Here is a 15,782-nt window from a genome sequence, read left to right on the forward strand (position 1 = left end):
GTTTTAAAAATGAAGTTATTGTATAAAACTTACATAAATAAAAAAAATAGTATACATATTAGGTATCGCCGCGTCCGTGACAACCTGCTCTATAAAATTACCACATGATAAAACCTGTCAGATGAATGTTGTAAATAACAAAAAAAAAAAAACGTGCCAAAAAAGCTATTTCTTGTTACCTTGCTGCACAAAAAGTGTAATATAGAGCAACCAAAAATCATATGTACCCTAAACTAGTACCAACAAAACTGCCACCCTATCCCGTAGTTTCTAAAATGGAGTCACTTTTTTGGAGTTTCTACTCTAGGGGTGCATCAGGGGGGCTTCAAATGGGACATGGTGTCAAAAAACCAGTCCAGCAAAATCTGCCTTCCAAAAACCGTATGGCATTCCTTTCCTTCTGCGCCCTGCCGTGTGCCCGTACAGCGGTTTACGACCACATATGGGGTGTTTCTGTAAACTACAGAATAAGGGCCATAAATAATGAGTTTTGTTTGGCTGTTAACCCTTGCTTTGTAACTGGAAAAAAAATATAAAAATGGAAAATCTGCCAAAAATGTGAAATTTTGAAATTGTGTCTCTATTTTCCATTAAATCTTGTGCAATACCTAAAGGGTTAACAAAGTTTGTAAAATCAGTTTTGAATAGCTTGAGGGGTGTAGTTTCTTAGATGGGGTCACTTTTATGGAATTTCTAATCTAGGGGTGCATCAGGGGGGCTTCAAATGGGACATGGTGTCAAAAAAACAGTCCAGCAAAACCTGCCTTCCAAAAACCAAATCGCGCACCTTTCACTCTACGCCCTACTGTGTGGCCGTACAGTAGTTTACGGCCACATATGGGGTGTTTCTGTGAACAGCAGAGTCAGGGCAATAAAGATACAGTCTTGTTTGGCTGTTAACCCTTGCTTTGTTAGTGGAAAAAATGGGTTAAAATTGAAAATTAGGCAAAAGAATGAAATTCTCAAATTTCATCCCCATTTGCCAATAACTCTTGTGCAACACCTAAAGGGTTAATGACGTATGTAAACTCAGTTTTGAATACCTTGAGGGGTGTAGTTTCTTAGATGGGGTCACTTTTAGGGAGTTTCTCCTCTAGGGGTGCATCAGGGGGCTTCAAATGGGACATGGTGTAAATAAACCAGTCCATAAAAATCTGCCTTCCAAAAACCAAACGGCGCACCTTTCACTCTACGCCCTGCTGTGTGGCCGTACAGTAGTTTACGGCCACATATTGGGTGTTTCTGTAAACGGCAGAGTCAGGGCAATAAAGATACAATCTTGTTTGGCTGTTAACCCTTGCTTTGTTAGTGGAAAAAATGGGTTAAAATTAAAAATTAGACAAAAAAATGAAATTCTCAAATTTCCTCCCCATTTGCCAATAACTCTTGTGCAACCCCTAAAGGGTTAACAATGTATGCAAAATCAGTTTTGAATACCTTGAGGGGTGTAGTTTCTTAGATGGGGTCATTTTTGGGTGGTTTCTATTATGTAAGCCTCGCAAAGTGACTTCAGACCTGAACTGGTCCCTAAAAATTGAGTTTTTGTAAATTTCTGAAAAATTTCAAGATTTGCTTCTAAACTTCTAACCCTTGTAACATCCCCAAAAAATAAAATATCATTCCCAAAACAATTCAAACATGAAGTAGACATATGGGGAATGTAAAGTCATCACAATTTTTTGGGGTATTACTATGTATTACAGAAGTAGAGAAACTGAAACTTTGAAATTTGCAAATTTTTGGTAAATTAGGTATTTTTTTTGTGCAAAAAAAATAATTTTTTTGACTTCATTTTACCAGTGTCATGAAGTACAATATGTGACGAAAAAACAATCTCAGAACGGCCTGGATAAGTCAAAGCGTTTTAAAGTTATGAGCACTTAAAGTGACACTGGTCAGATTTCCAAAAAATGGCCTGGTCCTTAAGGTGAAAATGAGCCCGGTCCTTAAGGGGTTAGAGTAATGATGGCCACTCGTTTTTCTTTACTTAGCTGCTTTTTTATTGCCATAATACAAATTCTAACAGTCTATTCAGTAGGACTATCAGCTGTGTATCCACCTGACTTCTCCTCAACGCAACTGATGGTCCCAACCCCATTTATAAGGCAAGAAATCCCACTTATTAAACCTGACAGGGCACACCTGTGAAGTGAAAACCATTTCAGGGGACTACCTCTTGAAGCTCATCAAGAGAATGCCAAGAGTGTGCAAAGCAGTAATCAAAGCAAAAGGTGGCTACTTTGAAGAACCTAGAATATGACATATTTTCAGTGGTTTCACACTTGTTTGTTATGTATATAATTCCACATGTGTTAATTCATAGTTTTGATGCCATCAGTATGAATCTACAATTTTCATAGTCATGAAAATAAAGAAAACTCTTTGAATGAGAAGGTGTGTCCAAACTTTTGGTCTGTACTGTATGTATGTATGTATGTATGTATGTATGTATAAAAGGCCGTATTGTCAAGATAAAATCAGAGCTGTTTCTAGGACCATACTGTTTGTGTGTGTGTCATTGACATAGCTCTCCAGGCGCATGTCATTGGGGATGAAGGAGGAATCAGGGTGCATACAGAAGCAGATCCCTTTCAGGGGGGTGGGTGGACACATTGTGGCAGGAGGCATGCCTGGGCTCCTTCCTGCAAGAGTGACACCCCTCTGGGGACCTTACTGGCTCATTTACATACCAAATAAACTGGATTTTCAGAGGATAAAAAACATCTATTGCTGGAACAAAGGCACATCTTGAAATAAGGTACTAAGTGCTATTATGCCATGGCTTTACTTCAATAGCGATTATCCTGGTGACAGATTTCCTTTAAAGCTCACCTACAGCAGTGAAGAAAAATGGCTGGGTTGTTATGGAAACCTGGTGTAAAACGGTGTGTATGTGGAGACTAAGGCCCTGCGAGCTTCTATTGGCTGATAAGGGTCATGTGACCAGGCTTCTATTGGCTAATGCATTTTTTGAGAATATCTCAGGAACAGAGAGCTGAGACCCAGTCTAAAACCTTCCTGGACACCTGATGTACCAGTGTGCCAAATTTTGTGATTGTAAATGCGACGGTGCGGATTCCTTTAGTGGACATATGGATGGAGTAGAGCTAACACTTCTGTTTTCTGAGATTTCGGAGTTGTGTTATATAATCTAAGCAAACACCTTCAATTGGTTTTCAATGGCTGTTGTTTCAAGATAATGAGATGAGTTAAGAAATTTACATACACTCAGCTTTATATATTAGATTTAAATATTAGATTTTATAGTTATCTAAGGGTACTTTCACACTAGCGTTATTCTTTTCCGGCATTGAGTTCCGTCCTAGGTGCTCAATACTGGAAAAATGACTGATCAGTTTTATCCTAATGCATTCTGAATGGAGAGCAATCCTTTCAGGATGCATCAGGATGTCTTTAGTTCAGTCTTTTTGCCTTTTCAGGAAGGAGATAATCCTGCAGCATGCGTCACTTGCCGGATCCGGCATTTTTTCCCATTGAAATGCATTAATGCCCGAGTGTGCCAGCAAAACGGATCCGGCATTGCGGTGTGAGCATGCTAAGACCGCAAAAATGTAAAAAAAATAAAATAAATGCCGGATCCGTTTTTCCAGATGACACCGGAGAGACGGATCCGGCATTTCAATTAATTTGTCATATGGATCAGGATCCTGATCCGTCTGACAAATGCCATCAGTTTGCATACGTTTTGACGGATCCGGCAGTTCGCCGGAATCCTCTGTCGCAAGTGTGAAAGTACCCTAAAATATAAGCAAAATCAATACTTTTGGAACAGCTAACCTTTTAACACAGGCTTCTATCATATCACTTGCCATGAGTTTCAGTCGTTGCTCTAGATGGTTGGCAAATTCTGTTTCCGGCCAGTGAAGATCATATATAAAATCTTGTAGAGCATCCAATTTCCAGAATAAATCTTCTGAAGTTGCTGAACCATTCCTAAATAAAAAATTCCAGGTGTTGATACAAGGTTATGAGCACATAAATGCATTAATATATTTGTGCTATGTTTATTTAACACATAATTAATCTAATAATTTATTACTAAACACTTAACTGCCGTTAAAGAACACTTTGGAAACAATTTTTCTCGTCAGTGAATTTCACTGCAACATTTTAGCGTAAACATAACAGTAACATAGCAACGAAATGTTCTAATTAACATTTACAGACAAAGATTTTAGCAGTTTGGTGCAATTACAAAACTACAGTCAAATAAGATCCAAGGATAATTAAATATAGACAATGGGGGACAATTACTAAGACTGGCGTATCCATACACCAGTCTATATCTCCCTGCCGTGCTTTAGATATTGATATTCTATGCCAGCTACAGGATGGCGTAGAGTTCAGATATAACTTTTGCGACTTTCTGGCAACAGTTATAGTAAACGCAGTGGGTGGTATGAAGATTCGCCCCTTTCCTCTTAGCTCGCCCTTTTTTGCCTAAAAAGTTGCAAATTAAGGTGCATGTCCCTCATTGGAGGAGATTTATCAAGACAGGAGCTTTTTGTGCCTGTCTTGATATCCTCTGCATTGTTGGAGGTTGGTATTAGAAAGTAGAAGAAAGTTTTTATTTGAAGATGTTCTGACTCTAAATTTGAAAAGAAATATCCAAAATATCACATTCACACCCTGTCAATTTCTGTTATGCATTATCAATGTTTAGGGTTGCTTTTTTTTCATAAAAGCAAAGGAGGAACTGTATTGTAAGCATCCAGGTGTCCCTGTCATGAATTCTACACATCAAAATCTCTTTCAGCAGCAGAGGACCCGGAAGAGGTAAATATACGCTATCCTAAATCCATTATCCATCAAGGTCCACATCTCAAATCTACAGTCACTCCACAACACTCAAAACCATCCTCAGACCTGGACTAACAATAAATGGTTTCCATTCAAAGAATTTTTGCACTGGGACTTTCTTTGTATCGCTTAACCTCAATCCTTTCCAACTATTTTTGTCAGTCCCATTGAAATCAATGGGAAGCGCAATGTGCGAATGCGGCCACCGCTCCACTGACTTCATGGGGCTGATAAAAATAGCCGAGCCCGCGCTTGACTATTTTCAGCACTCCCATAGGAATGAAAGGAGGGCGGCCACCTATATAGATAGGTGCAGGTCACAGAGGTGTATCAAACATAATTGACAATACCTCATCATTGGTGTTTGTCTGTACACTTACTAAAACCATTGTCAGATCACGATTAGTGTTGGTCGAGCACCAAAGTGCTCGGGTACTTGAGTATAACACTTCGGGATGCTCGGGTGCTCTACCGAGCATAATGGAAATCAATGGGAGAACCCAAGCATTAAACCATACACCCCCTGCTCTGAAGAGGGAAGGGTGTCTGGTTCATAGTAAAAGGTCAGAAATTGATGGAAACACCACTGAAATGGCTCGGGAACAGCATGGGGAGGATGTCTGGATGCATTTTGGACTCCCAGTTCGCCACTTTTACAGACTGACAATAATACGCACCAAACCGAAGATAAAATCGATTTTAGAGGAAAAATTGTTAGGAAATATTCTTTCCTGTATATTTACTTGTATATAAAGTGCAAGTGCTGCCAAAAATTACAAAGAAGAGGCACTCAATACAACCTGTATATCACATAAAGGAGGGCCTCATTCAAATTGTGGTACAATTGTTCAGGTAGTGGGACTCCTACACTCATAAAGCCTATGCACTAAGGGAAAGGGCTGCCAAAAATTACAAGGAACCGACAGTCCAATACACCCTTTATTACACATAAAGGAGGGCATCATACACACCGTTGAAAAATTATTATTGCTGGCCTGCTGGTGACCTCAAAAACATTAGGAGCAAGGGCCTGCTGGTGACCCTCTAAAACATTAGGGGCTAGGGCCTGCTGGTGATCCTCAAAAACATTACGGGTGAGGGCCTGCTGGTGACCCTCAAAAACATTATGGGTGAGGGTCTGCTGGTGCCCCTTAAAAACATTATGGGTGAGGGCCTGCTGGTGACCCTCAAAAACATTATGGGTAAGGGCCTGCTGGTGACCCTCAAAAACATTATGGGTAAGGGCCTGCTGGTGACCCTCAAAAACATTATGGGAGAGGCCCGCTGCTGAGCTGATCCTCTAAAATATTAGAAGCGAGGGCAGCCTAATAAGCATGTTAATATGATGGAGGAGGAGGACGAGAAAAGGGAGATTGAACGATATACCCTTTTAAGTGGTGGAAGGGGTGCATGGGAATACAGTGTATTCAATACACCATAAAAGCCACATTTAGAGTGCCTTTATGTTCAGCTGCTTTCCCCTGGTGGAGTAGAGAAGTCAGGGGCAATCCAGGCCTCGTTTATTTTTATAAGAGTCAACCGGTCAGCATTTTCAGTTGACAGGCAGATGCGCTTATCAGTTATTATGCCCCCAGCAGCACCTCCAAGGCGTAGAGCAGCAGTTCGTGTCACGTGTCCAGCTTGGACACCCAATAGTTGTAAGGCACACAGGGATCACTGAGGACACTGACACGGTCTGCTACGTACTCCTTCACCATCTTCCAAAATGTTTCTCTCCTTGTGACACTAGGCTGCGCATCAGGTTGAGGGTGCTGGCGGGGTGTCATAATACTGTCTCAGGCTATGGAGAGTGTTGCCCTTCCTCTGTTGGAACTGCTGTGTGTTCCCTTCATCTCCCCTCCTTGGTTGGGCAAGGAACTACGTACTCTGCAGCCAGCGTTGTCACCTGAAATTTTTGGAGCAATTTTTCCACAAGGACCTTCTGATATTGCACCATTTTTCTAGTCCTCTCCACCACAGGAATGAGAGATGAGAAGTTCTCTTTGTAGCGGGGGTCGAGAAGGGTGAACAACCAGTAATCGGTGTTGGCCAAAATGCCTACAAAGCGATGATCACAGGAAAGGCAGCCTAACATAAAGTCAGCCATGTGTGCCAGAGTCCCAACAGACAAGACTTTGCTTTCCTCATCAGGAGGATGACTCTCAATTTCCTCTTCTACTATCCACGCTGAACAGATGGAATAAAACTTCCATGGGTACTACCCTCTGTAGCGGAGACAACCGTCTCCTGCTCCTCCTCCTCATCATCATCCAATTCGCGCTGAGAAGACGAACTGAGGGTGGTCTGGCTATCACCCTGTGTACTTTCTTCCCCCATTTCCACCTCTTCCACAAACAAAGCGTCCGCCTTAATTGTGAGCAGCGAGCATTTGAGTAGACACAGAAGTGGGATGGTTATGCTGATAATAGCGTTAACGCCGCTCACCATCTGTGTTGATTCCTCAAAGTTGCGTAAAACCAGACATCAATGCCCACTCGTCGCTTGTGAAGAGCGGAAGCTGACTGGAAAGGCAACGACCATGTTGCAGCTGGTATTCCACTACTGCCCTCTGCTGCTCACAAAGCCTGGCCAACATGTGGAAAGTCGAGTTCCAGCGCGTGCTCATCATCGCACAACAGTCGGTGAGGGGCAATTGCAAGCGCTGCTGCAGCGTTGACAGACCGGCTGAAGCTGTCGGTGACTTGCGAAAATGTGCACACACGGCGCACCTTCACCAGTAGCTCAGGCAAATTGGGGTAGGTTTTGAGAAACCGCTGAACCACTAGGTTGAACACGTGGGCTAGGCATGGTATGTGTGTGAGCTTGCCGAGCTCCAAAGCCGCCACCAAGTTACGGCCATTATCAGACACAACCATGCCTGGTTCTAGGTTGAGTGGCGAGAGCCACAGCTCAGTCTGGTCCCTTATCCCCTGCCACAGCTCTGCGGCGGAGTGCTGTTTGTCACCTAAGCAGATTAGTTTAAGCCCGGCCTGTTGCCGCTTCCCCACTGCAGTGCTACATTGCTTCCAGCTACTGACTGATGGCTGACTGGTGCTGCAATATGATAATTCAGAGGTGAAAGGGGAGGCGGAGCAGGAGAAGGGGAGGTTGCAGCCACTAACGTAGGTGGCGGCGGAAACCCTGATGGAAGTAGGGCCCGCAATCCTTGGCATCGGTAGCACCTGTGCCATCCCAGGGTACGACTCTCTCCCAGCCTCCACAACGTTCACCCGGTGTGCAGTCAGGGAAATGTAGCATCCCTGGCTAAAAGCACTTGTCCATGTGTCAGTCGTTTACTGGACCTTCCCAATAACTGCGTTGGTCAAGGCACGGGTGATGTTACGAGACACATGCTGGTGTAAGGCTGGGACTGCAGACCGTGAATAATATTGGCGGCTGGGGACAGAGTACTCTGGGACAGCCGCGCCCATCAGGCTGCGCAAAGCCTCAGTTTCCACAAGCCTAAATGGCAACATTTCCAGGGCCAGCAATTCGGAAAGGTGTGCATTTAGTGCTATGGTCTGTGGGTGGGTGGCTGGGGATTTGCACTTTCGTTCAAAGGCCTGGGGTACAGACATCTGTAAGCTGCGCTGGGACTCAGAAGTGGATGTGCTAGCTGATGGTGCTTGCGAAGGTCCAGGAGCATGGCGGGAGGCGTCTTGGACAGGGGATTGGCCAGCACGTAACACAGGGGAAGAGGAAGCAGTGGTGTGACCCGCAGACACTGGTTGTGGACCCAGGCGTTCGGACCACCTATTAGGGTGCTTTGATGCCATGTGGCGAATCATGCTGGTGGTTGTGAGATTGCTAGTGTTCACTCCCCTGCTTATTTTGGTTCGGCACAGGTTGCAAATTACAATTCTTTTATCGTCCGCACTTTCTTCAAAAAAGCGCCAGACTGTGAAACGCCTACCCCTTGGCAAGGGAGGTTGCCCCAAGGGGGTGCTCCGGGGAACAGTTGCGCAGATGTTTGGAGTGGCCCGCTTTCCCCCTTTTCCCACCCCACTGCCTCTTCCAGCCTGTTGCGGTTCTGTGGATCCCCCCACCTCTGTACTGCTGTCCTCGCTCGGCTTGCCACCTTCCCAGGTTGGGTCAGTCACTTCATCGTCCAGCACCCCCTCTTCCACTTCCTCACTCTGGTCATCCTCCTGACTTGTTGACCTAACAACAACCTCAGTTACTGACAACTGTGTCTTATCATCATGAACCTTTTGAGACACTAATTGCGGTTGACTTATTGGCAACTGTGTCTCATCATCATCGTCATCCACCTCGTGAAACACTAATTGCCATTCCCCACCGTCATCTTATTCTGACTGTGGATGCTCCAGAGTTTGGGAATCAGGGCACAAGATCTCCTCATGTCCCTCTTCAAGCGGGCTTGGTGAGAGGCCCAAATTAAGGAATGGCGATGAAAACAGCTCCTCTGAATATCACCTGTTTGCCAAGACTCTCCATGGTGGGTGGAAGGAGTATCAGGGTGATGATTCTGTTGACCAGACTCTTGGCTACTGAGACTGGACTTTGTGGAAGACAGCATTATCAGCTGCAATCCAACCGACCACCTGGTCTGACTTCAAGAGTGGTGTCCTGCGCCGCCCTGCAAACTGGGACATGAAGCTAGGTATCGTGGATGAGTGTGTTTCTTGTGCTCTGGCAGCAGGCACAGTTTCACCACGCCCAGGGCCACGGCCTCTGCGTGCACCATCAGCAGAACGGCCACTTCCCCATCCCTACTGCTCGCCTTGTGCATATTAAATGTTAAACATGCTTGCAAGTATGTCACACGTACAGTTGCGCAGGTTTTGTAAGTGTATGCGCAAATAAAGTACACAGAATGTCACACGTTTTTAGGATGCACACACGTTAAACAGGAAGTATAGCGCAAGTAATGTCGCTGTCACCCCCGCCTGATAAAAATTACACTGAATGAATGTCACTGATCTTTAGGATACACACATGTTAAACAAGAGGTATAGCGCAAGTAATGTCGCTGTCACCACCGCCTAATAAAAAACTACACTGAATGAATGTCACTGATATTTAGGATACGCAAACTTTATACAGGAGATGTAGCACAGGCAATGTAACTATCCGCAGCGGTCACCGTCTACAGAAAAAGTACACTGGATGTCACAGATATTATACCACAGGTGTTATACCACTTGTTACGCAAATCTTCTGTGCTGTCTGCATAGAAGATCTGTCCACAAGATAGCCGCTAATGGACGGACATGTCACCAGGCAGAAATAACTCTAGACACAGAGCTCAGCCTTCTCCACTCAAATATACCACATCTGCCAACTGCACTTAACCTTTTGGGAGTTTAGTGCAGGTGTACTATATATGAATGGTGGAGACTGAGTGATTTGCCTGGTTACATGACCATCCATCAGCAGTCATTTTATGGACAGAACGTCTATGGGGATTGCACAAAAGACTTGGCCAACAAGGGAGAATACCTTATGGAATATAAAAAATAGTGCAGAATATCAACAAAGACTGTATTAGTACCGTAAGTGCCATATAGTCATCTTACAAACATATCAGTGAGCAGTAGCAGTGGCCAACCCCTTTAACCCCTTCACACATTAAATATTATAATGTACATCATAATGTGCGAGGGGATGTATGGAGCGGTCCCGCTACATATGCGGCATGTTCCGGCTGTATCATACAGCCAGCACCTGCCCACAGTGACAGGGAGCAACAATCGCGCCACCACCGTCAGTTAACCCCTCAGTGAGTGAAGGCAGAGGGATGCCTTCCGATCTGAGCCCCTGCAGTGAAATTGCGGTGCTCCGTTTGATCTCCATGGCAGCCTGCACGCTGCTGAAGTGATCCAGGCCTGTCATGGCAATCTCCATACTGAGCTATGCACGAGGCATAATGTAGTTCAGAATAGAGAGAGTAAAAATCCTATTCACCCTAATAGATCTCTATTACAGTAAATAGGAGAGGCAATCAAAAGATCCCATGTACTAGCAGCCTATGGGGGCTAATAGTAAAAACAAAAAACAAAACAAAAACACCAATATATAAAAAAATTTAAGTTAACCCCTTTCCCAAGTTTAAATGTAAAAATATATAAAAAAAATATACAAACCGTATAGAAGTAATTCCTGTATGGTGAAAGATTTTTTTTTGTTATCTTGTCCCCCCCAAAAAAAAATTCATACATACCACAAAAATGGTACCAATAATAAAAATACAGTTTGTTACGGAAAAAACAAGCCCTCATACAGCTCTGTAGACCAAAATATAAAAATATATTTTGTGTAAGATGCCTAAAGCAGATCAAAATGGAAGATTTCAACCAAAATGCTTCCATGGGTGAAATTCAATTAATGATTGTTTTAACCAACTAATAAAAAGAAGCCTGCTGTGTTTGAAAAATCTTTTAACAAAAAATTTTCATGGATGATAGCCAGATATACATAGAAGACTGTACAGTTTTTGTCCTTTAGCTGGTGTCACGGAACATGTATGGCATATTTGAACAACAGTAGCGGCCAATATGGACTAAGGCTACTTTCACACTCGTATTTGGTGCGGATCAGTCATGAATCTGCACAGACGGATACGTTCAGATAATACAACCGCATGCATCCGTTCAGAACAGATCCCTTTTGTATTATCTTTAACATAGCCAAAACGGATCCGTCTTGAACACCATAGAAAGTCAATGGGGGACGTATCCGTTTTCTTTTGTGCCATATTGTGTCAGTGAAAACGGATCCGTCCCCATTGACTTACATTGTGTGTCAGGACGAATCCGTTTTCACTGACACAATATGGTGTTCAAGACGGATCCGTTTTGGACACCAGATAAAGGACAAAAACTGTACAGTCTTCTATGTATATCTGGCTATCATCCATGAAAATTTTTTGTTAACAAAAGATTTTTCAAACACAGCAGGCTTCTTTTCATTAGTTGGTTAAAACAATCATTAATTGAATTTCACCCATGGAAGCATTTTGGTTGAAATCTTCCATTTTGATCCGCTTTAGGCCTCTTGCACACTAACGTGTGCACCCCGTGGCTGTGCTGCGGCCCGCAAATTGTGGGCTGCAATGCACGAACACCCACCGTGGGGCAGCCGCAGCGGATCGCGGACCCATTCACTTTAATAGGTCTGCAATCCAGCTGTTCTCCAAAAAGATAGGACATGTTCTATCTTTTTGCGGAATGGAAGTACGGGACGAAACCCCACAGAAGCACTCCGTAGTGTGGTCATATACACAATGGTCTGCCTCTCTACCCTGCCACCAGACCCCGCTGAAGAAGGTCATAATTAACCGAAACGTCTGGGAATTATGTCTCATGTGGCTATATACTTATGATGTATAAATGCTCTACTCTGGATGTATACAAATGATAATCTGCAAAAAAGAATAAAATCTGAAAATTTCTTTATGCACAAAAATCTTTTGGCGTGCCGTGGATTAACTTTATAATGTTAACAATTACCTGACGTCCTTAATCTGCGGTTCAATACAAATGCGGTAATACAAAACTTGTATTTTTTTTTTTTTACTACTTTAAAATATATTTTTATATTTTGGTCTACAGAGCTGTATGAGGGCTTGTTTTTTCCGTAACAAACTGTATTTTTATTATTGGTACCATTTTTGTGGTATGTATGAATTTTTGGCTCAGTTTTGTAGGACGGACACCAAAACGCTGAAAGCAAGCAGCTGCAAAGCGGAATGGAGGCGGAACGGAGCCAAACTGATGCATTCTGAGCGGATCCTTATCAATTCAGAATGCATTAAGGGCAAAACTGATCCGTTCTGGACCGCTTGTGAGATCCCTGAACGGATCTCACAAACGGAAACCAAAACGCCAGTGTGAAAGTAGCCTTAACCATATTTGGACAATAATTTACCAAATTATTGTTCATTGAACTGCTGTTCACCCATCAACCTACTTCAATCTAATAGGTATGACCATCTTTACAGAAAAAAAAAAAAAAGTTGATGATTTTCCTCAATATGCTTTTAAAGAGTGGCGTATTTGTCACGGTTTTTGCTGATCTGCCATGGATATTACCCTTTGTAATGCAAACGATTGAAATCTGCAACTTTAATTAATTAACATGCTGCACATTCAAAATCTGTACCACATGTCAATTTACAATGCAGATTTATATTTTTTGAATAAAAGGTCCACTTTGCAGTTAGTGTAAAATGCTATGGATCTGCCAAATGCAAATCCAGGACAGAAAATCAGCTGAGTATAGGTCCTGTGTGGGTGTACCATAATAGCTGCTATATAAAATCATACTTACTTTCCTTTGCCACTTTAATAATCTTGAGTATCAAAGTGGGAACGGTATCTTAAACTTAAAAAGTTCAAACAAGTAAATGCCACTTTAATTAAAATTATTATTTTCCCTACCATTGTCTTCTTTTTCCTTAAGTTTGTTTGTCACTTTCAGTGCCAGCAAATGTGCAGGGATCTGAAGGTCTAGCCAAGTTATCCCTTGAGATGAAATTCCCAGTAGATCAATCAGAGCAAAACACAGAGCATTTCACATAGCACATTACACTCCCTAATATCTCCCAAACCTGAGAATCTAAAGCCCCAAATGTACCGGTATAGAAAAACAACATAAAATACTGTAATGAAACATCTAAAGGACAGGCAATATGTTGGTTAAACTTAGCGATCTGAAGACATATATATTAAAAAAATAAAATAATCGAAACTATACATAATGCGTATAATTGACATAAATGCAACACACACAAATATATATATATATATATATATATATATATATTACACACAGATCACCTACATATCTATTTTTCTATTAAAGTAATTTTCAAAGTTTCACATTTATTACAAAATGTCACGTTTTCATAATTAGATTTTTTTTTAAATTGTGGTAAATGAACCTGTTGGGCATCTTACAGTGATATTCTTAATTTAAAATTTCTGATTAGCACTTTTTAATAGTCAATAGGTATATTTGACCCGGTAGGTGTTAAAACTATTTTTTTTATAATTGCTTTTATTTTAAACTTTAATTCAAAATCCTTCAACCAACCTGCATAATTCAATGCCGTATTTTTAACTAAACCGTCTGCAATTTGTGTTTGTATTGTCTCAACAACTACAACATTTGTCTCCAGGGGATATGCAATTAACGGCAGCATGCCAGAAATCCCCATGTTGCAAACCACCATGTGTGCAAGCTGACAAGCCAATCGCAGACTGTTAGAAGAGAATGGTATAACCATCAATAGATGCTATTCAAAAATGTAAAAGCTCAATACATTCTGGTAAAATAACAAGTGTGTCTTTGGCAATGCCCAAAGGAACAATACCTCTATGTAACAAATCTAGCCACACAAAGACTGAGCAAAAATCTAAAATGCTAACACTGATTAAAATTACAACAAATAAAAAATTAAAGAAATACAAAACTAGCATATCGACATAAATTAAAAATGGATATAAACAAATCAGTACCCAGCTCCATGCGGAAAGCTCAGGTTTCTAGGGATCCACTGTTGTAGCCACAGAAAGTAATGCTAAGAGTAATAATTATAACCTTACTTCTAAACCCATCCTGAACCTCAGAAGTTAAGCAGATAAATTACATTTTAAATGGGCTTTTTAAGATTCTGATATTGATGACCTATCCTCAGCACAGGGTATTAATATCAGATTGGCGGGACCACACCGATCAACTGTTTGAGGAGGCTGCAGTTCCATCACTGTTCTGATATAGATGACCTATCCTGAGGATTGGCCATTAATATCAGAATCTCAGAAAACCTCTAATGCTATAGTCTTTTTGTATATTTTGTTTTGTAAAAAAAAAATAGAGCAGATCTTGCTGGGATCCAACACTTTTTAGACAGGATACATATGCTTGTGTTGAAACTCCCTAGTTCTGTGCAGTTCTAGGATTAACACAACCTGCATGTCATTGGTGGATCACACTTAGACCCTGTCTGAACTTGCAATAGGAAAGTTTGCAGTACAGTACAGTTGTAGCAATGTGGATGAGATGTTAACAGGTCTCATTCACATCCTCTTAGACTAGGGTCAGCAACCTACGGCAATCCAACTGTGGTGACACTAAAACTTCCAGCATACTCCATTCACTTCAATGGGAGTCCTGAGAACAACCAAGCAAGTGCCCTTGCTCGGAATTGTAGTTTTACCACAACTGGAGGTTGCTGACCTCTGCACATAAATTGACATGTCTTGTGGAGTTTAACCTCTTCAGGACACAGGGCGTACAGCTACGCCCTGATGTCCTGGTACTTAAGGACACAGGGCGTACCTGTTCGCCCTGTCTATTTCCGATCACCGCCGTGCGGTGATCGGAAGCCGGTGCCTGCTCAAATCAATGCGTGGGGGGGTCCCGTGACTCCCCCATGTCGGCGATCGCCACAAACCGCAGGTCAATTCAGACCTGCGGTTTGAGGCTTTTACCTATTGCGGTGGCGGCGGTGACATCGGATCCCCATGCGGCAGTAGGGGGGACCTGATGGCATGGAAGGCAGCGCGATGCCTAAAGGAAGGCATCGCGCTGCCTTCCAGAGACGAGCCTGTGAGATCCAGCCCCCTGGATCTCACAGGCTGGAAGCTGTATGAGTAACACACACAGTATTACTCATACAACCAATGCATTCCAATACAGAAGTATTGGAATGCATTGTAAAGGATCAGACCCCCAAAAGTTCAAGTCCCAAAGTGGGACAAAAAATAAAGTGAAAAAAAAAAGTTGAAAAAATAAAGTATTCCCCCCCAAAAATTAAAAGTTTCAAGTAAAAATAAACAAAAACGTCATTTTCCCCAAATAAAGTAAAAAAAAATAGGGAAAAAAAAAATAGACATTCGGTATCGCCGCGTGCGTATCGACTAGCTCTATAAACATATCACATGACCTAACCCCTCAGATGAACACCGTAAAAAATAAAAACTGTGCTAAATAAA

General features: G+C 42.3%; 1 protein-coding gene across 6 annotated transcripts in view; it reads right to left on the reverse strand.

Moving 5' to 3' along the window:
* CADPS2 (calcium dependent secretion activator 2) overlaps positions 1–15,782 on the reverse strand; it is a 786,809-nt gene that overhangs the window by 179,914 nt on the left and 591,113 nt on the right. For all 6 annotated transcript variants that reach the window (XM_040411689.1, XM_040411674.1, XM_040411680.1 and 3 more), the window contains one exon: positions 3,799–3,954. In XM_040411689.1, the coding sequence (XP_040267623.1) occupies positions 3,799–3,954 (156 nt within the window). The remainder of the gene's footprint in view (positions 1–3,798; positions 3,955–15,782) is intronic.

Source organism: Bufo bufo, chromosome 1 (assembly GCF_905171765.1).
Source record: "Bufo bufo chromosome 1, aBufBuf1.1, whole genome shotgun sequence".
In the NCBI taxonomy this organism is placed as follows: domain Eukaryota; kingdom Metazoa; phylum Chordata; class Amphibia; order Anura; family Bufonidae; genus Bufo; species Bufo bufo.